Source organism: Corvus cornix, chromosome 19 (assembly GCF_000738735.6).
Source record: "Corvus cornix cornix isolate S_Up_H32 chromosome 19, ASM73873v5, whole genome shotgun sequence".
NCBI lineage: Eukaryota > Metazoa > Chordata > Aves > Passeriformes > Corvidae > Corvus > Corvus cornix.
In genome coordinates, this window is record NC_046348.1 from 7,168,859 (window position 1) to 7,190,589 (window position 21,731).

The 21,731-nt window shown below is 45.7% G+C and overlaps 1 protein-coding gene across 1 annotated transcript in view; it reads right to left on the reverse strand.

Annotated features, from left to right (window-relative positions):
- SSH2 (slingshot protein phosphatase 2) overlaps positions 1–21,731 on the reverse strand; it is an 88,184-nt gene that overhangs the window by 39,177 nt on the left and 27,276 nt on the right. The window contains 1 exon segment of the mRNA XM_039562907.1: positions 20,241–20,284. Coding sequence (XP_039418841.1) covers positions 20,241–20,284 — 44 coding nt within the window.

The window sequence follows — 21,731 nt, forward strand, 5'->3', positions numbered from 1 at the left end:
GTTAAGAAGAAGCAGATGCTTGTTTACCAAAAGCATCAAAAATCATCAAGAGGCTGTTGGATTTGACTCATAAAAATATAGAAGGAAGCTATTTGTTCAGTATTTTAACTTCTGCAGCACTCAGCACTTTCAATTTTCTCTCATTCTTATTGCATCCTCCCCTGCAATGGTATTTGATCCCTGAATGACAGTTTCCAGCAGAACAGTAAAATCGGTTTAGGAAATGACTGTCCCTTTAGATTAGCAAAACGGACAGTCAGCAGCAGCCAGTGATGTGAGATGGTTTGTGGGCTGTTTCAGAGAGAACTGCCACGTGCCAGGTTTCTTTCAATAGGTTTTGATTTGAAACTGGAAGTCACAGGGAGCTTTACCTGTTGTGCTGATACAGCCTGCAATCGGGCCATTGATCTGCTCCCCCTTGCAAATACGCCAGAGACTTCATTCAAGGGAACAGGGAAGCCACAATTAAAGGAATACAAACTTAAATGTGGCTGCAACTAATAACTTGAAATTTTAATCAGCTAGAAGTGAGGAATCATCAAAGACAAATGATCAGAAGCATTTTATAGCTGAATAGTTTAATGGATTCTGTTTAATGGATTCTAAGGGCAACACTTAGAAGGACAGTTCTTTGCACAAGGAAGGTCAATACAAGCTTCAGATTCGATTTAAAGCTGCAAACCAAAGAAGAAACATAGCTTCACTTTGGGTTAAGCGACCCAGCACTGAGGGAATGGGGTAACAACCTGTAGAGGCAAGGCTGCCTGTCCCCAGGAGCTCAGAGCACACACACCCAGGACAGCACACCTACCCTGACAGCAGCCACGGAAAACACTCCAACATCCTGCTGGTGTAAGTGACAATCAGCCTCCGGAGCCATCAGGAAAAGCTCTCCAAATCAGACCACGAGATATAATTATGATCCATTTCAAAATGCAAGCTCAGCATCACTTTCCAATCCAACTCTTCCCCCTGCGGATGTTACAAGTTCTTCCTGGAGACAACATCCCTTGTGACTCTGCTTTTTCTTTTGGTGCTCTGAATAGGGATCAGCTTACCAGGAGTCCTTTATTCCCGAAATAATTTCCATTAATCACTCATCATACACCACTTTAAACAGAAGCTGACAGACTGTGGGATGTCTAACACCAGCACAGCATCTCCCGACTTAAATAAAAGCTGAAACGAAGGGCACCCCAACAGGCAAAAGGAGACTTCTAAATAGGAGACAAGAAAACTTCTTCAAGATGTTCCTAAGAATTGAAATGGTTTTATACAGCTACTTTAAATACAAGCAGGGAAGCAGTACCATGAACCATCTGCTCTTCATGGTATCTGCTCACAAAAAAAGTGAATTAAAGGAAAAACAGTAACGTGCTTCATTCTGAAGCATCGCCCTGCAGTTTAGCATTTGTGATTTCTCAGCACAGCTGCAAATTAACCAACTCTTTTAGCACCTTCATGCGACTTTCAGTTAAAGGGGATGTCAATGCTTTACTTCAAAATGCATATAAAGGAGTTTTTAACCCAACATAAAAACTCTGCAAAGTTTTGCTGACTAAGACTCAGACTGGAAACACATTAAATAAAGTTTTATTTTACTGAAGTTTGAACTCAGAAGACTAGAGATTCCAGATGTGTTTATCCCTGCAAAAGTCAGGTGCTAAATTTCAGCAGAATTAGCACTTTAAGCAGTTTGGCAGCCAATTTTCTGTGGTTAACTCAGGTCTTCCTATTTCCTAAAAGCATAGAAACCCCTTTAAAAACCACACATTAAAGTAGAAAGACCATCAGAATACTAAACACTGCTATGTACCACAGACCCAGGGAAGTCTCTAACAAGAACACAGTGTACTTTAGGGAAAAGGCTCTTAAACAGCTTTTTAAAAGGCTCCAGAATAGATATTTGCTTAATTTCAAGCTAGAGAGCCTCTCATAGAACATTTCATGATGTACTTGAAGGAACTAAGGACAAAAGAGACAGGAAGATTACAGCAGTGTCAAGGTTTTGCTGGGGACTGTGCTGGGAATCTGGGTGATGTCCTGGCCCATCTCCTGACCCTGCTCTCTGAAAAGTGGCTCCTGGGCCGGCTCAGACACCCCCACACACCAGTCATGTTCACACACTCTGGACACAGCATCACCCACCTCTGGGGCGCATGTTTGTGTCACTCCCATTTGCTATCGAGGCACATGGATATTCCTCTTTTGTTTTCTTGTAATTTTCTCATCATGGCAAACCAACAGGAGGGCCAGGAATGGTGCTGACAAACTGTTTGTTTTTATTTAGACTAACTGGCTTTCGGTCTCTTCGCCACAGAGGAATGCGGCTGTTCTACTTTGCATTTGTTTTTTGATTTCTTCATCTCTTTTACAAAGCAAATAAAGGAAAAAAAAAAAACAAACCAACCCTAACAATAACAACAACAAAGCCAGTGACAAGCTCTTCACACGCCACCATGCAATGAGCCCTCAAAAAAACCCAAACAAACTAAACAAACAAAAACCCCAGTGCAACTCCTCCCACAATTTGGGTTCATTTTAATTCAGCATCGGGTTGCAGAAAGCAAGCAGCAAACTAACAGAAGGACAAAGATAAAACAAACTATAGCTTTTTACACCTTTGTGCCAATGAGATTCCCCCTTACATTATAATCTGACCAAGGTAAATTTATCATTTGCCAATCAAAACGACCCTACACCAGCCCCACCTGCCATTTGGAGAGTCACAAAACATCAGCAATACACCCAGAACAGGGCTGTCCGTGCCTGTCAGCTAGAGGTGACTGAGCCAAGCCACAGGTACCCGCCCGCTCCAAAGCATCCCATTGGGATACTGTAAGAAAAGAGGCTGCAGGGCAACAAGAGGCTCAGAGAAGCAAATTCATTCTCTTCATGCTGGCAAACAAATCACAGAGAGTGAGGAAATCCAGCACATTATACACGGTAATACCACTGTGCAGACAATTCCAAGCTCAACTCAACAGGGGTCCCAATCCATCCTGGGCACTCCAGACAGCTCTGGACCTTGGGATGAACTTACTCTGATCCACCTGAGTGCCTCCACTAAAGCCACACTGCAACAGTCAGATGTCACAGATCTGTGCTCTTCCAGGGAAAAGCTGGAGGTTTAACACTGCAACTCAGACCCTGACCTGCGGAGTTCCCAGGCAGGAGCCAGCCCTGGCCAGTGGGACAGCATGGAGCTCATTAAGCCATTGTGAGAAGTGTGTGAACAAATGAAGGAGTTTGCTAATAAGTGACAAAGATCATTTGTTTAAAAGAAAGGACTCAATAATTTCTGGTTCAGCAGTCTGGATTTAGCCTACTTGTAACAAAGGTGTTTTGAGGAAAAGCATTCTGCTTAAATGGCTTATTGCAAGTAAACCAGAGAGCCCAAAGGGCTGAACATGATGTTGGTGAGGGGCAGGTAAGTACTGGATAAACAGGGATATGCACTGAACAAGGAGTCTGTAGCCTCAATATACTTAGAAGCGCCCAAATTTATAAAGCTGCCAACGCCAAGAAATGTCAACCCTACATGGAGATCTTCCAGTTTGGATTTCTGTGTCACTCCCAGCCTTCAGCAACTCTGGGACTTGTCTCAAGTTTACCTTTACAGGCTTTTCTTCTCCTCACCCTCCCTCGTCCACCAGCTGATGTCCTTGAACCAGAAAGCTTCTGTCACAAAACACTTGGTTAATCCCACACAACCCAGCAATAGGTGGCTGCAGAACAGCTATTGCCAGTCTCCAGTTCCTTCCCAAGATGCTGAATCCAAGCTCTGGCCCAAATGCACACACAAACCAAAGGGGTGGCTTTGGGATACTTCAGCAAAAGTGTTCAGTATTAAGGACAGGAGTGAGTTTTGCTCCATGTGTTTGTGAAAAGTTGAGTCTCCAACCAGCTGCTATGAAACACCATGGCTGGAAACTCAAGTTGCAGATTTGCTCTGTACACATTACATCCATTACACTGGAGAAAAATATTTGCTGAACTAGTTTTAGGCTGATAATTTAAATGCTGTTTGTCAGACCAATGCAGGGGAGACAGCAGCTCTTCAGAGCCTACTGCAAAATGGGACACAGAATTTTAAACTTTCTCTGACCCCACAAACACTAGTAAGAAGCAACTGTCAAGAAAGTTAGCCTGAAGTTGTTTGAAAAACAATGAAGCAATATTTTAACCAGGGGCTCTGTGATAAAGGTGCAAGGACATAGAGTCCTGCAAAAAAAAATCCCAGCCAGCTATTAATTGGCCCCAAAATGTCTTTCTTTTTCTGCTGATAATTTCACTGGGGTCCTTCTGCTTTGTGGTCTTTAGAAAAATCCCAAGCATTTCCAGAGACAGGAACATCTGCAGATGTTTCAAGACAACACCATCTCAGAGTCAACTCTACCATTTAAATCCTTTTAAAACATTAATTTGGCAGCCCAACAGCGTGGGCTTCCTAACTAAAACATATTGCTTAAAAAGGGTGGTGCGTGGGGGGTTTGTCCTTGAAACACTGGTTTGTGGCTCAGGTTTTGATCTGATGTCCGATAACCATCTCTGTCTCTCTTCCAGCCCTTACCAGGAAGGATCGGCGAGACAAATACCCACAGCTTCCAGGGGAATAAAAGGAAAAGCCAAACAGGAAAAGTAGTTATGAACAATACAGCCCTGGCTTAGTTAATGATCAACTTCTGCACAGACCATACTACTTTTACCCAAATACCACAACCTATTTGAGTAGTTTTTAGTAATCAGTGGGTAGTAAGAGGCCTCTTAAGCATCGCATTTGTTTCATCACAAGCAGCAAAGAAATAAAAAAGATGAGAAATCCCCGACAACTCTGCTCTGTCAACAGGAAGCCCATCCACTGTGCAGGGTGAGCTCAGCTGCGTGGAGGGGTGGGCAGGAAGGGTAAGGGGTCAGGTTCCCCTGCCTGCACATTCCCATCACATCCCTGATGGAGTATGAGGCTGTCTTCTGCAGCCTCATACAAACCCTGAGCACACAATGCACACTTAAAGGGAGAAAACAACTGCTGCAGTCTGCCCTGATCCCACCAGCCTCTACAAGAGATGAAGGGCTAAACAAGTGCTTTCTGCATTTCAAGCACCTCCAACCAGAGCGACCCTCAGCTCATAAGGCAACTTCAGTTTAGAGCTGACAGTGGCAACTGGAATCACTCTTCTGATCTTCCAGTCTTTTTGCAGCAGTTTCCAAGCATCTCCTCCTCAGCTCTTGAATATCATCGACTCTCAGCACAAAGGTAAAATACTCACAAAGCTACAGTGCTTTACAATGGCACAGAAGCAATTAAAGATTTCCAATAACACGCTGCTCAGAGGCTTGCAGTCTAATTGCTGAACGGTCAAGGGTTTTGGCAGCAACAACATTGTGAGGAGATAAAAAGGTTGTAAGGCTTCCCATACAAGAAATAAATAAATAAGCAGCTCTCCAAAGAATGGCAACAGCAGCCACACACCTATCTAAGTTCCTGACTTGGCACTTGGCACAAGTCAAGATTAGGTGGTCATGAAATTTCCCACCATAAAGGCCACAGCCCCTTGACAGAGGAAAATGAAAGGGGTGGGGGAGGACAACGGCCAAGAAGACCGGGCACACAGACAGGTTACAGCACGGAGGTGGCAACACAATGAGCCTGAATTACCCAGTGTTGTAATTTACTGTACAGTCTGTAATTACCTGCACAGTCTCAGAACTTCCTCTTCTTGTGAAGAGTTGTTTCTTCACACTCTGCACAAGGGTTGTCACTTAGAAGAAAACTGATTACGGGAGAGAGCAACAGGCTGCTAAGCCGGGTCTGAAAGGTTATTTTGTGTCTACTTATTGCTGAAAATAATTCAGTTTAACTTCTTGGTTTATTTTTTTCCCCTAAGAGCTCTGCCATAAACTCACAATGCTGTCAAGAAAGTGTCTACTCCTGCTCCTTTTTTCCCCCCTCAAAGTTTAAAATACATATAAAAACTGTGAGTTAACATCTTATAATAGAAAACAGACTGGTACAAGGCAAGCAGGAGAACCATGGAAAGCAGTGAGTGTATCTGTGCTTTTAGATCCATCTGGCTCCCGAGTGTTGGAGGATGAAGGAGTAAACAGGACAGGGGTGCTTCAACATGTGCTCGATGTGTGCCCAGGGAGGACTCCCACTGCAGCCTGGCAGAAAGGAAGTCAAGGCAGAGTCAAAAGTATTTAAACACAACAAAATATGCCCCAGAATGCCAGGTGGACGTGGGTACCCAAGTGAGGTGGTCAATCCTCAGGTTCAGAACAAAGGCTGAGCATTCCTCTGCACCTTCTGGCCCCACTCCCTGACTGAGCACGGCCCAGTGAGACTCACACAGGAAGGATGTGGCACAGTGAAAGCAAGAGCTGGGTTTTCTCAAACCCCAAGTGAGTGCCCTGATCACTGGGTCATCCTGCTTTGTCACTGAGATAAAGAGGAAAACTGGGTGACAGAGGAATCTGGCATTATCAGAGGAACTTGGAAAAGCCACTTCAGGGACACCAGCAATGGATTAAATAACTAAAACTTGGCCAGAGGCAGAGGAAGCGACTACAGGCAGGAAGAACTGATCCATGGCAATTCCTCCAAGTTTCTCATTAAAAATTCTTTGATATTTGCAGACTATCTGAAGCTTTGCTTTTTTCTTTCTATCTTTTCCATCAGCTGCCTTAGAGTTTTAGTAGACCAAAGTAAATTTTGAATCCTACACACAAACAAACCAGTTAATCAGCAGAATTCCGCCTAGGTTCAGTGAGAGTAGCAAGACTTTCTGGAACAAGTTACAACTATAAATCCTGAGCATTTTGATAAACACAAGTCTCCCGGACATTATTTGAATCCTTGTGAACCTGAAATGAATTAGACTCAGACCAGCTGACTACATTACTGACTAAAAGCGTCAACACAAGAGTAATTTCTGCTGATCTCTGAAAGTCAGAGCTGATCAGCCAAATACATCTACTAAAGAATACACTGAAACAGAAGTTTCTGATAATGTTTGGGTCACCACTGCCCTTCCCACTCCACAGAGAACACATTTTTAGCATAGCAAACAACTAAATCTGGACTTTCAGGTCTTGTCCATGATGAAATAAGGACATCCAACATTAATCAGCCTTTGTGAACTTGTAATTAGGAGCACAAACTTTAAACACTGGCCTTTATTACGCCAGCCCGAGAGCTGCAGCACCATCCTGATTGAGAACACTAGCAAAATATTAATCCAGCACTCAGCCCTGTGAGAACACTTCTGCGTGGGCCAAAAGCTCTGTCATTCTCATGCTTATTAATCTTCCCTTACAGGAGGCAAATGACAGTGTAAGCTCCACTCTGATAACTCTGTTATCTCTCTCCCCAGAAAAGGAAAGGGTGGTCCTTCCAACCAAGTGTCCATTTAAACTACCACGAGGCACTTTGCTGCAGGGATCCGTGTGACATGTGACGGAGGGAGCAGAGACGAACAGCATTTCCCCTCTCTTTTGATCCCTTTCCGTACAGTCTCCAAGTGCGGGTTAAGTGTTTGAGCGGTGGATAAAACAAACACCTTAAAAGCACTTAAACTGTTACCTGGCTACCTACTCTAGCTCGGTAAATCATCCGGAGTTCCAAGGAAATGTTTCAGCCTACAGTATGTTGGGGTTTTCGCCACAATTCCAGAATTACTGCAACTTCCCGAAGCCCAGGGCATATCCTGTTTGCATCACTGCTTTGGAAGAACAGTTTAGGTACATCTCTGTTAAACCTACATTATCAGCAACCGCAGGGAAAGCCCTGATGTTTACAGGCAACACTGCGAGCGGAAAAAAATTACTAACTACAAACATTTTGGGTTGAGTATGAAAGGCTCAGAGACACTTAACTAAACTGATTACCAACTGCAGCAGTGATTGCTAGCGCTCACAAAAGAAGGCACAGGAGCTGGGGACTCATTTCCATATGAAGCATAAGCAGAGATATCTACTAAAGACCTCGTAAGTGCACGGCAGCTGCAGTTCTAGCAGAAGCTTCTTGTGACAAGAACACAGTTCCAGGTGGGACCCAGCACTTTATCCCACTATCTGGAAGCCTTTCATGATGTTTCCAAGAGATAAAGCAATCCGTTGGCTTCTTTAAAGAAGTATCAAGCGTGGCTAGACCACAGTGACTATCTCTCTGTACTCCTTATCTACCACCCCATAGCTGCCACTTCCCTCCTTAATCCCTCCAGCCAAACCCCACGACTCAGGCAGTGGCTGTTAATTGTTTATAAATTAAATGATTATTCATATCTGCATATCAAAGGCGGGTGTGCAGCTGGAGAGCCTGATTTTCCATGCGGCTTAGCTTGGGACACGGAGACACTGCATTTTGGGGCTGTCCAAGACTGACAGTACTTAACAACTGGCAGCAGCTCACGTCCCTGCCTTGTCACCCACAGGTGCTGAGTGTAAGGTCCCGGTCCTGCTCCTATGGCTCCGACCTGGGACACCCCAGCCCCGCAGCCCCTCTCTGCCGCTCTGCGATAAACCGAGAGATCAGATAAAGGGGCTAATCTCTGCTTTGAGCCCAAAAGACGGCCTAAGTATGCGGGCAGGGGATCTGTACCCCGCTGTCAGCGCCAAGCCCGGCTGGGGGGCCGCGGGGGCCCCGCACCGGCACCACACGGGAAACCAGCGGCTCCGGCGGGAGGAAGCGCAGCCCTGAGCTGCCCGGGCAGCTCCCGTGTAACCGTGAGAGAAGCGCTCGGATGGGACTCGGAGTACTGGTAGTGAAAAAAAAAATAATCAGGGAAGTGAGCGGTGAGGGAGCAGCAGCTGCCGGGCGCTGCCGGTGCTTATCAGCACTTCCAACACTGCGGTGCCGGCCAGGGGAAAGTTTGCCCGGAGGCAACCGGCGGCGGAGCGAACTACGGGGAACGGGGAGGGCGAGGAGAGAGGGAACAGCGGAGTGAGAGCAGCGCACGCCCGGGCAGGGGGAGCCGCCGGGAACCGGGGCAGGCGGAGCGGCACCGGGAAGGGGAGTCTCGGGGAGTCTCGGCGGTGTGTACCGGTACTCACAGCTGGGCGATGGCGCCCTGGGAGATGACGGCGTTATCGGAGAAGTAGGGGATCATCGCTCCCCGCCGCGGCGGCCGCCCTGCCCCGCGGCATCGGCACCGCCGCTCTGCCCCGCGCCCGCCGCGCCGCCCCCGCCGCGCAGGCGCGGCCCGAGGGGCGGGGCCAGGGCAGGCTCCGCCCCCTCTGCCCCGCCCACACCGCACGTGGCGGCGCGGGGCTGCGGGGACAGCGAGGGGACACGGGGGACCGGGACAGGCGGGACGGGGACCGGGAGGGACAGGCGGGACCGGGACACGCGGGACGGGGACACGCGGGACGGGGACAGGAGGGACCGGGACACGCGGGTGGTCCGCCCCGCTCACGGGCCGGAGTTCAGCTGCCGGTTCCCCCAGCGGGCGGCAGCGAGGGACGGGGCACAGCGCCGGGCGCGGGTGCGCTCGGTTTTTCCTTTTCCCTTCCCTTTTCGTTTTCCCCTCCCTTTCTTCCCCTCCTTTCCCCCCTCAGATGTAGACCAGCGAGGCTGCACGCCCTGCATCCGGGTTTGATGCAGCACATCAAACGATATTTTGCAAAGGCAGGCAGCGACAACTCGGGTGCTTAGGAAACGACCTTAATTTCTCTCCTGCAGGAGACGGGGGGGAGAGTTCTTGGCAGTAACTTTCATATGCAGAGACGCGACAACTTGCTTTCTGCCAAAGGAGAAGAGAAGCAGCTGCCTTTCAGTGCTGTTTAATCTTTAGCTCCATCGCCCCTCGAGAAAAGGAAGAAAGGAAGTTATTTAGAACAAAAGTCTGGTCCTCTGGCTGCTGGGAATTCAGATATTACAGTGCGAGGGAAACTTAACACAGTTTTCCACTGGGGAGAGGCGGGGGCAGCTCGATCCCACCCTGCACTGCCCATCCCAGATCGGCATTCTCCAGCCCTTACATTCAGCAAGCAGCGCGGGCGAACAACCGAGGAGCCTTGGAAGCAAGCTCAGTTTTGTGTTTCCCATAGGAATGCATGACATCCCAGCACAGAGGAACATGATATACCAGCCTTAAGTCATCTGCTGTGGGTGGCACATGCCCAGCAAGGAGGCACAAATGAGCTGCCAGGGGAAGATGTGAGTTTAAACACATCTACTTGTTAATGACATCTACTCAAGAATAAAAAAAGTACCAAGGCATCACTGCAGAGCTTCCTGTGATCTGGGAGGAGAGCTGGAAGCCAAAAGCTTCATCAGCTTTATTTCCAGTTATTAACTAAAAGTTTCAGAGAAGCAGAGAGAGGTTGAAAAAACCAACACTGTGATGGCAGCTGCTTCAGGTCTTGATAGGAGACTTGACAGGAGCAAGAAAACACTTGTCTGAAAGGTCTTGACCATCCCCACTTCAGGGATGGGCAGAGAAAAGGGCAAAGCAGTGCAATTTGTGATTCTGCAAGTTTTGCTAGGATATTGTTTGGTTGCATTAATTTAAGCAATGTCATCCTATATAGCCAAGAGCGCAGCTCTGGTAATGGTGCCTCACAGCTGTAAAGAAAATGCAGTGCCAGCTTGCTGCAATGCCAAAAAAAATCATTTTGTTAGGCAAGAATGAAGTCGGCTGCAAGAAGCAATGGAAAAATCGGGACATTAAGAAATGGAGGGTAACTCAATCCTTCCAGAGGTCAAGAGACTGGCAAGAACCTCATATTCAGTAGTAACACATACCACACATTCACAGACTGAGAAACAAGCCCAGAACTTCTGTTCTATTCTAATTAATAACTTAAGGGCTTTATTCAAGCATTGTAGAAGACTAAATGTACTTAGATACTGTCCAGACACGTCAGATTTCTTACACGCAACAACCATTACAAGGCAAGCCCTTAAAACCTGCTGAAAACAAGTGCACTGAGTAACTACAAGCAGCTACTCGTAACATATGGATAATAGATTTGTAAATGAATTAGTCCTGGATTAATACAATCATGCTCTGCATCTCCATATGCCAGGGAACCAAGTGATGACAGAAATATCCCATTTGTTTTCTTTTTGAACCTTTAGAGAACAGAAATAGGAAATCCTCAAATAAGTTCATATCTTGTAATCTGCACTAATAAAAGCTATTTGAACCTGGGTTTGTTGGCAAAAAGATTGAAACCCCAGCCTGAGACTGGCATTGCCTCCAGGTACACATTAGTGAGATTAGCATTTCTGTTCCCACTGTCCATTTGTGTAGACTCAGAGAATCATTCAGGCTGGAAAAGACCTCCAAGATCAAGTCAAATCTTTGACCCATCACCACCTTGTCAACTAGACAACAGCACTAAGTGCTGTGTTATTTTCATATTTTGCTTTTTAAAATCAGACTTAAGGAACAACTCAAATGTCTTTATTAAAGTTGCTCCTATGTTTAGACATAAGTAAAAGTTTAGACCCAGTAACTCGATCTCTCAGCGTGCAAGAGCAAGGAGCACGCAGAAAGAAGGGGATGCACGAGATGGGAGTTTAGGCAGCAGGTCACAAGACAGCCAAGAAACTGCTCCTGGCTGGAAGCAGGTGCACTCTGCTGGGACAAATTCACAAAGAATTTAAAGTGCACGAGATTGCAGTGATGACAGGTAGCAGCCTAAATCACCACCGTGCCGCAACAGAGCATGTGAGCAGAGCCATTAATCACTGCATGACAAGATGTAAATACGCCCGTCTGGGGTCTCCAGTGCTGCCCAGCCCAGTGCACCAAATGACACTTTGCTGCAGGGAAAAGGGCACTGCTTGTCCGAGTTCTCCTCGGCATTTCGCAGTCCCCAGGAGGCCATGGGATCAGCGGGGTCGAGCGGAGCAGGCAGCAAACCCTGCACGGGACTGCAACACCACGAGCCTATGGGACAGCAGGATCCATTTAACCTTTGAACACCACACAAACTAATAAAGTGGAGTTATATACAGCACGTGAGATACACTGTAAAAACACCCATCCCAAAACCTTTGCTACACTAAGGCAGCAGCTAGAACCAGTTATGGAAGCACAATGGAAAAAAAAACTAAGATAAAGAACGTGAGAGATGTCTGAGCAGGCAATTCAGGAGGGCGGAGCAGAGGCAATGCCACCAGAGCTGCCTCTGAAGAGAAGTTTGAGGGGTGGAAGGGGAACGTGCATGCACGAATCTCTCATATTGACTTGTAGTGTTCGGTCTGGGAGACAAGGCTGACAACGTATTGTTTATTCATACAGTCATCATTTTCACCGGTGTCTGCATTGCAAAACTACACCATCACAGCAGCTCGCACCAGTACCTTCAGCTGTCTCGCTTTCCTGCTGCATTTTAGCAGTTTCTGATCTTGCAGTGATGTAATTCTGTGTCCTGCACTTGCTAATGGGCTTTTCCTTGGCCAGCCCAGGCCTCGGTGCACAGGTCAACACAAAGTGCTCCAGTCAGGCTTGGCACTGGCATGCCCACATTTGACACTTTCAGGAGGCATGCTCAGAGCTGGACACCCAGTCCTGTCAGTGCACATAGTCCACATGCAAACAGGGCATTCATCAAGCTTCTGTTTCCATCCAAGATCAACAGCTTCAGGCTGAACTGCTGCTTCTTGTCAGACCACAAAAGGTGTGGGTGTCATCATGTTCCACCCACTCCTATCCCACAGGGGCTTGCTGAGTGTCTGCTCACATGTTAAGATGATTAAATCTGGAGCATGATTGTCTTATTAGGCATCTTCAATTTTTAGTCTACACTAAGGGGGACATGATGACCTCTTTTCATTTTAGAGTACACCTACAAGCAAGATTTCCTCTGGTCCCCTCAGTTCTCTCTTTTTGAGAGCCCTAATGAACACAATATACTGTCATAGTCTCTAACTCCGGTGGGTGTGAAGGGTTGGGTATTAAGTCTGTTTGGACTGAAGTCCAGGAACTCTCTACAAAAGCAAGTAATGTTCTCTTCCTACAAATATAGAAAGTACTATAGCTGTAACATCAGTCATGTTCAAGGTAAAGGGGACAGTGGGAGGCTGTCACACATAGGAATTCTGCCCTCAATCATTATTATCAGCATCACAGATAAGGCAATGCAGAACCCCGACCCATGTTTTCAGGGGATTATGAAAAAAACTCGTTAAGCTGCTGTGTTAGACAAACAAACCTCCCCCTCACCCCCAAGCACATCCTCTCCCTGCTGAGCGATGTGCCACAGCCGTGCCTGCTCAGCCACCTCTACTGCACATGTGGAAAGTTTGTTCTTTACTGTTCAACAGCTGTTTCCGGTGATATTTATGAAAAGTCACAGAATTTTGAAAACAACACGTCCCTGCCCACAGCCGAGCATGGGAGTCTTGCACAGGCACCGCCGGGGAGCAGAGGTAGCAAGTTCATTTCCGTGTGCAGAGGTGGGGCCAAGTCCTTTGTTTTTCTCACCGGCAGCTACACTCAATCTTTGCCCACAAAAGCAGCTGTCGCCACATCAGCTCTGATGGGAAAAGGGTCCTAAGGGGTAGCCTTGAAAACTTTGGTGCCACAGTGAGCTCTTTGAGGGTCAAAGGACCTGATGACCCTGCTTTTTTGGTGGGAAGTCACTTAAGTAATCCTTTTGCTGTGAGGACATGTGGCTTTAAGCACTGAACAGAGTTGACAGATGAGTCTGAGCGGATTAAGGGTCCAAATAGATGATTTATTTGGGAAGAGCCTTAAATTAGTGCAGCAAACCTGTAAACAGGTAGAGACTGAGTGGCTGAAAGCAGCACCTCCTGCAGTCATCTCCTGCTGCTACCTCCGCACCTCAGAGGAGAAGTTGATCTGTCAGAAGCCTTCTGGATGTTTTTAGCATGGGAGACGAAGCCTTCTGCATTCTGCAGCCCAATTTATCAGGAAAACACGAAGCAATTTCAGTAGCAGCGATCATAAACAAGCCAATGCACGCAGGGCAGAACGAGATAGAGTACAGCACAGACACAAAGCTTTCCCAGTGATTAACAGACATACCACCCACCAAGGCACAGCTTACACACACCAGCTGTATTACACACGGCCAGGGAAACTTAACCAAGTAATTATAAAGGAGCCCGTATCTAGTTAAAACAAAACAAAACAAAACAAAACAAAAAAAAACCAAAAAAAGGCAGGAGGAGACAGGAACAGGGAAAGCACGCAAAACTGTACTTTAATCCTGAAGAACCAGTCAGAACAGGAAGCCACATTCTAAATTTGGTTATTTAAGCTGTCAAAGAGTATTTCTGTTTCCAGTTCTTGAGCAAAGAAATCAGACGAGTACAGGAGTAGGGAGATAAGCATCACTGAAAGAACAAACCCCTGCTTTTAAAGCCCTTTGGTCAGCTGCCCATCATGATCGATGATTAGGCTGCCTAGTTGAGAATTCAACACCTATTTTGCAATATTATCAGTTCATTAAAACCTTCCCTCACCAGCCCCACATCCAATCACTGTATAGTTTACTTATCATTAAATCTTCGAGAGTCTGACACAGAGAAGTCAATGCTCAATTACACCTTTTTTACAGAGCTGAAGCAAAGATGACTGAAGGGACCCGAGCAGGAAAAGGGATACAAGCAGCAATGTCTGCTCTCAACAAGCAACACCAGTGGAGGTAACATATTATTTCAGTGACCTGTGGGAAAGAAAGATCTAAATCCTCCCAACTGTCAAACCATCCACTCCCCCAGTTTTATAAAGGAATGATTTTGATGCAAAGACACCAAAGAGCTGAATGGCAATGAGTCCAGAAACCCTGGCTCAGATTATCAAAATACATTTAAGTGTCTGAAATCCATGAAGTGCTGAAAACTCTTGAGGATTCATGTTTAACTTTGAAGTCTTGTGAAGGTGTCCCACCAGGAAAGGGAATTTCAGAGTTTCCCTTTCTATTCCTCTAGCTTAGAGCACCTGGTTCATGCTCAGCAGGAGACAGAAGCACGTATGGAATCCTTAAGGCACCTCCTGGTCAGCCCCTCCTCTGTGAACCTCTGAAGGAGCACAAGTGCATGGGAGCAGCTGTTCTGGACTCTAGACCCTTTTGGTAGCTGAAGGATCTGACCCACCTTCATTCCTTTTACTTCCCCGTTTGTCCTTGCCCTGTTCCTCATTCTCCTCTGTTCACACGCTTAGAATGACAAATGCAAAACCACTTTTCATAAGCATTCAGATTTTGAGCGAGCTCCCTGTGTTTACCCGGTAATTTGGCAATGCAATGATATTACTCTGCTTGATACTTCAGCCTGAAGATCACACCTGAAATCATCTCACACATTATTGTGGTCCACAAGTATGTCATCGGACTGGACATGTTGCAACCACAAACACAGACCTTGCAGTGAACTAGCCCTGAAGATACCTGTTACTAATCTAATAAACCCAAATTTTACTGCCAGTTCAATACCTTTGCTCACAGTTTAGTGATAGAAGAGCTGGTATTCAAAAATAAAGGCCACTGTAATGAATCGTGGCCCACAGAACTTTTTCTGGTGGTCAGCAGAGCTAGCAGATGACCAGAACTGTTCTTTATCTCGGTATTACACTCTTCCCCAAGCAGCTGTAGTAAATGCCAGAGAGAGGCTGAGCTGTCACTGAAAGGAAAGACAGAAAGATGAATTCAGGAAACACATTCTAAAGATAAGGTTCATACTACAAGAGCTTAGTAATCTCCAGCACGGATAAACACACGTTTTCCTGTACACCACACACAGTCCCTTCTTACTCAAGATCTGGAGTTAACAAACTGTCTTGCACACCCATAAAAGACCCAGCTGGTTGGTTCAAGTACCAACAGAGTAAATGTTTGGCAGCTGCAGCAGCAAGCAAAGGCAGCACAAGGAAGGTTTAGTTGCCAGAACTCCCAACGCACGGCTTTTGGAAGTGTCTCTTGTAACACCAGATAGGTTTTAAGGTTAACCAGGAGTGCCAGGAGCCTGCCACAGGAGCACCAAATGCTGATGATACACATCTCCAAAAGTCACAGCTGTCACAGGATGCTGCAGATCCACACATCTCAGTGTGGAGTGTGAATGAGCCTTCGGAAGTGCAGTCAACTCAGTATCACACGATCACCCCCCCACTTCTCACAGGGACTAACACACATTTTACAATGGGTTTCAGTTTAAAAATCAAACAGGTTGGCTTACAGTTTCTTGAGCTGCTGTCCTGTAGAAGGAAGCACATGCACCTATTTCACTTACTATTTGAAAAACAACGTCTATACTTCTATAAACCATCAGCTCCTGCATCAGACTGTGGTCTTCCGCTCCTAAAACAAAAGTATTTACTCACAGCTTGAGACCTTGAGGCATCTTGGCACATCCAACTGTTATCATGGCAATAATCTGATTTGCTTTCCTTCCCAGTTCACTCCTGGAAGGAACTATTTTGACTTAAAAAAAAAACAAACCAAAAGGTAACCATACTTGTGCTGCAAAAGGTGTGGGTTTTTTTTCTTTTTAAATTATAATTTAACACCACACTCTTGCCTCCACTTGAAGAGGGAAGGACAAGCACTTTCTGAGAACATTTTCAGGTAACAAGCCCCAGATTTCAAGGAGGATGTAATCACCTTCTGTGGCACCTGAAGGGAACGACAGGCTCCTCAGCTTTACCTGAGCAAACTGACTTTAGTCTGACCCACTGCCAGACCATAAAAGTTCAAAGAATCCCTCTGAAGTCCCTGGCAGCCTCACTAGGCAATACAGTTCACCCAGTTTTATATGCAAGAGTTACTGAGCAGCCTCAAATGCTGCATTTCAGCAACCAGAGTGGTTTCAAGGCACACAGAAGTGGTAAAATCATGATAGTGTGGAAATAGAGGCACCATTTAAAACATAAAACCCAAAAAGCAAGCAGCAGATCCTGACAGCAAATCCAATGCAGCTGCAGCACTGCTGCTTCGCTGGCCCCGGAGATGTTGTTGGTCAGCAAAACAAAGATGCTGAATCCTTGCAACCTTGGCACAGAGCACACAAAACCTGAATGTCAATACCTCAGCGGGTGTAAACACAACTCACAGCTCAATACACGTGAGTTTTAGGTAAATTTTAACAACCTCGGGATGCTGCAAAGAGCTCGTTAACACAGATGCTCCATTAAGAGTGTATTCAGTGTGGCAGCAGCATGTCTGGGGACAGGAGAGATGTGCAGGCCAGTTTAGCTCCACAGCCTCCAGACAGCCTAATAAAAATGTCAGAACATAGCTATGAAGGTAATAAATGTAATAAATAGATTGTTCAGGACATCTGCTTATGCAGCACTGTCTTGGTTCCATTAGCCAAGAGTGACAAGGACTGGCTTGATCAGGGGCTCCAGAGCAAGAACCTGTGTCAGGGCTTTGGGGATCTCACCTGTAAACTGCACGAATGGTCACAGCTACAGCTGGACACAGAGACATCCCCTGGGCTTCCCCCAGAGCAGGGCCTGGATATGAGAAAAAATATTCCAGAAGCCAAGCTGGTTTCACCTGTTTGTTCAGCTTATTCATAGCATTAACTTGCTGGGGTTTTCAATAATGGATAGAAATATTTATAGAAATCAGGTCTGTGTTCACTATACCCAAGTACTTTCCTCAACAGGAAAACAAACCATTCCTCTTTGCATCAACACAAAAGAGTTCGACAGGAAATGCCATTGCAAGCACCTTCTAAGGATGGTTGCAGAGCACACAGGAACTCTTTCTGCACTCTGATAGCTCTTTCCATCTAATTAATTTCCATCCATTAATTCCCAAAGCAGAAAGCTCCTCGCTCCAAGATGGTGCTGGCAAGTGCAGACTTGTCAGGTCATCTGAATGCTCTGTAGAGCAGGTTTAAGTTTATACGTTTTCACACAGTTCTCCCCTGTCTGTGAGACCCAGTCCAGGCAATCACAGGCTGTGCAGAGACATGGGGACACAGGAATGGAAATGAAGGTTCTACCAATGATTGTCAAGAGTGACCACTGCAAAAATCTTCTGACACCAAACAAGTCCATGTGCTTATGCTTAGGTCTTCACTAATTCCCCTGCAAGCATTAACACCTTTGTGCACTAAGATCCTATTTAATAACATTTGAAAAGTTATTTTATTAATGTAAACACACTTTTAGTCCTACCACAGCAGTACTCCTGGCTTCAGTGTCCAGTTAACAGGATGAGTTTGGACATGCCTGATGCCTGACACGCTGAGGTAGAATGTGAACACATTTTCCATGACTGCAGGAGACAAAAGGTCTCCTTGCCAGAAGAATTTTACAAACAGCAAAAAAAAAAATCCCACCCCAAACACTGGCCATTGACTGTAGCTGCAGCCAGGTCACCTGAGTGAAGCCTCAGGAGAACTGGGCCCTGCCCAGGCAGGCAGTGAGGAATGTCAGGCTGCTGCAGAGCACTACCTGAGTGACACTGTAGCTGGAAACACACCTTTCCTTTTACGCCAAATTCAATCTGTAGCCTTTTTACTGTCTGGATTTTTAATAGCTGCTACTTGCTATGTTCTTGTGAAAACTGGGGATTAGATATACTCAGGAGCTGTTTATGGACATCTGCTGCTCCTCTGCAGCAGACTCCAGGTTCACTACTTACTCCATTTGACTCTATTATTTTTATCCTGCTGTAATCAAACACATTTAACACCCATCCCCCTGTTTTCCCCCAGAAGGAGCTTGGTTTTAGTTAGCTTTGTGACCCCAGTAACAGGAGTCACAGAGCTTGGATCACCACATCAGCGGCAGGTTGTCACTTCCTACCCCCGGAAGTTATTTCAAATATATTAAAAAAATGCTCGTTTCAGACCTAACCTACAATGGTTGCTAAGTGCCCACAACAATTAAATACCTCCCATCCCTTCCAATACATTATGTATACTGAGATCAAGTCATGAGTTGATCTTGTGACTGCTGGAAGGCCAAGAGTGAAATGAAAAATCGGAGTTTAGCCGAGTTCAATCTGAGCCTTCGGGAATTGTGCTTTCCAGCTTTCCTCTCACTCATGAAAGCTGTAAAATGAAGAAACAGCAATTCTTAAATCATCATTTAGGGCTAGAAGACTGAAGTAAACAGGGCAGTCACCTTCCCTGAGCCATAGAATCACAGAACTACAGGGAAATCATGGGAATGTGCAACCAGGACAACTTTTTCTTTTGCAGATTCATCCAAGTTGGCCCCAAAACACAAAGTCCTGATCTCATTCAAGCATTTTAAATACTACATATTATGGCTTCTGTTGCTACCTACTCACACAAACAACATTAAGCAAAGAACTGTAACAGTCAGAGAGCTCATAAAGGGAGAACCAATTCACCTTCACTTCCCCTTTACTCCCTCTGGAGGGAATCTTAAGCCTTTCACAAAATCTGACTGCAACATTTTAAGCCAAGAAAGTGCTCCTGCCATTGGAGAAGTCACCTGATATATACAATTTCTGCTTTTATTAAATTCAGCTGAAATAGTTCTTTTGATGGCTTAGAGGAAAGGGGACAAAGCTTACAAGACCCCCAAAAGTCTTACCCTTCAGACTATACCTACATTATAAAAATCACCATTTATTCTTGTCAGTGTTCAATCAACTGTTTCAATGTTTATTTTTTAGCAAATAACATTTACCAAAAAATCAGGTCTTCCTGGAGCAACTGAAATCAGCATTTACAAGAGGTGAACACCTCCCTGCAAAACAATCCCAGTTAAACAAAAAAATCCCTGCAAATTCTCAGTGTCTCCTAACTCTGGAGTGTAAGTTTGACTACTTGCATCAGCAGCAAATACCCACACATCCACTGAATGTGCTATTTAATCAGCAGGTGCCTGTATGGATCAGATCACCCTTGATGGCAACAGGGACTATTTAACCAGAGAACAGGAGTTTATTAGTCTGGTTAGAATACTCTGAATACTCTGATGGTGGACTAAATCCTGAGAAGCAACATAAGACACTGGAGGGAGCTACAGAAACAGCAGTTTGGAGAATATATTCACTGACATCTTTGCCAGCTGTTCCCCATATATATTTTTTAATGTGCAATCCGACTTTTCCCATTTCCTGCTGCAGCAACCCTGTTATTGGGAGCATCACTGAGGCCACCGTTAAATCCATTTTTCAGTAAGGCTGCATGAGACAGTTGTGCAACATCAACAACAGGCAGAAAGTGATGCATGTTTGCAGTACATGCCAGAGGAACAACTAAAGCCCCGTGGAACATTCCACACAGCAAGGCATCCTCGAGGACTCTTGTGAGCTTTGAGTGACAATCTTACCTTCTGGGCTGGGACCGGCATTCCTCTTCCCCACTGTCTGCCTCCTGCATACATAAGGAAAGGAGAAAAACATTAATATCTTTTAATATATGCAGAAAGCAAAGGCTTGCATTTCACTGGTTTGATTGTGTAAGGCAAGGGAACTCTCCCTGCTCCTGCATGCAGCTGTCACTAGAGAGGAACTCACTTTCTGCTCAGCTGTCACTTCATGTTCTCTCAAAAGCCTTTTTAAAAACTCAGCATTACAGGAATTTTTGCCCCTGCAGGATTTTGCATGCTTTTGCACAGACTTCCAGTGACCCCTGCCAAACACAGCAGGCCGAGAGCCAAAAACATAGTTCACTTCTGGGCAAAAATCTCTGGGTTTTTATTACCTTTATGGAGATCATATTAATTCATAGTCCAGTGTCAGCAATCAAGTGTAAAAATCCACAAAACCAGCATGTAATAAACCTGACAAATAGGACTGGGTGAGCACAAATCTGACCAGAAAGGAGAAATTTGACATATTACGCTGCTTTAGATGAGATATTAATATGCACAATCTCTAATGTGCTGTGGAATTTTACTAGGCCTACCTACTACAGCCCAAAGCAATACCTCAGCAGAGAGATCTCAGCAATTAATTCTGCTTCACAGTACATTTACATACGCCCTGCCAGGCACTGGAGATGGGGTACAGGATCTGTTTTATTAGTGAGAACTTACTGTGTTCGTGCAGGTCTGCAGAGAAAAAGCATTTTAAAACATACTGAGGGTTTTGTCAGGGCAGGGGCATCCCATGAAAACCAGAGTTGAGACAGAGGAAGGAAAAAGATAATTTTGTTCCTGGTTGCTCTGAGCTTCCCTCCTGCAGGTCTCATTTTGAGTGGTGAATTTTCAAGCCACAGCCAGCAAGGTAGTTGCAAGAGACCTGTGCCACTGAGAGAGTTTCACACAAGGGTGACGCTGGATGTGCAGTGACACAGTGACAGTGCTCTCCTTCCCAGCACTGCCCCTGGCCCAGACTCCTCTGAACAGGCTCCAGTGATGTTCTCCCATGAACAACCCCTGGGGAGACTGTACAGGTCTTCTGGACTCTTTTGAACTACACTCTCTGTGCTTATTGGATGCAAAGGTCCAGTTTAGTTCACTTTGTAATCAGAGTAAAATGCAGATGCTTCTGCTGGATATTCCTTCTCTCTTATTTCAATGATATGAATCTGTGATACATGAGAATAACTAGAAAATGCTGCTTGCTACTGGTCTTCTATTTCTAAGAACAGGACTAGAGCACCACTGCACCACCAAGTCATTCACATGGAGCCACCTGCAACCACAAAGTCAAGCTAAAACCTGCAGACCATCTACAACAAACAAGAGCTGGCAGGAATACCTTCTACTCATCATACCTGAGAATTGGCTCAGCAACTCGGTAAGGAGGTAGCATTCCTGACCCCTTCAAGATGAAAACACCAATGAACTCCACCGTCAACAGCAAAGGAGCTGTTG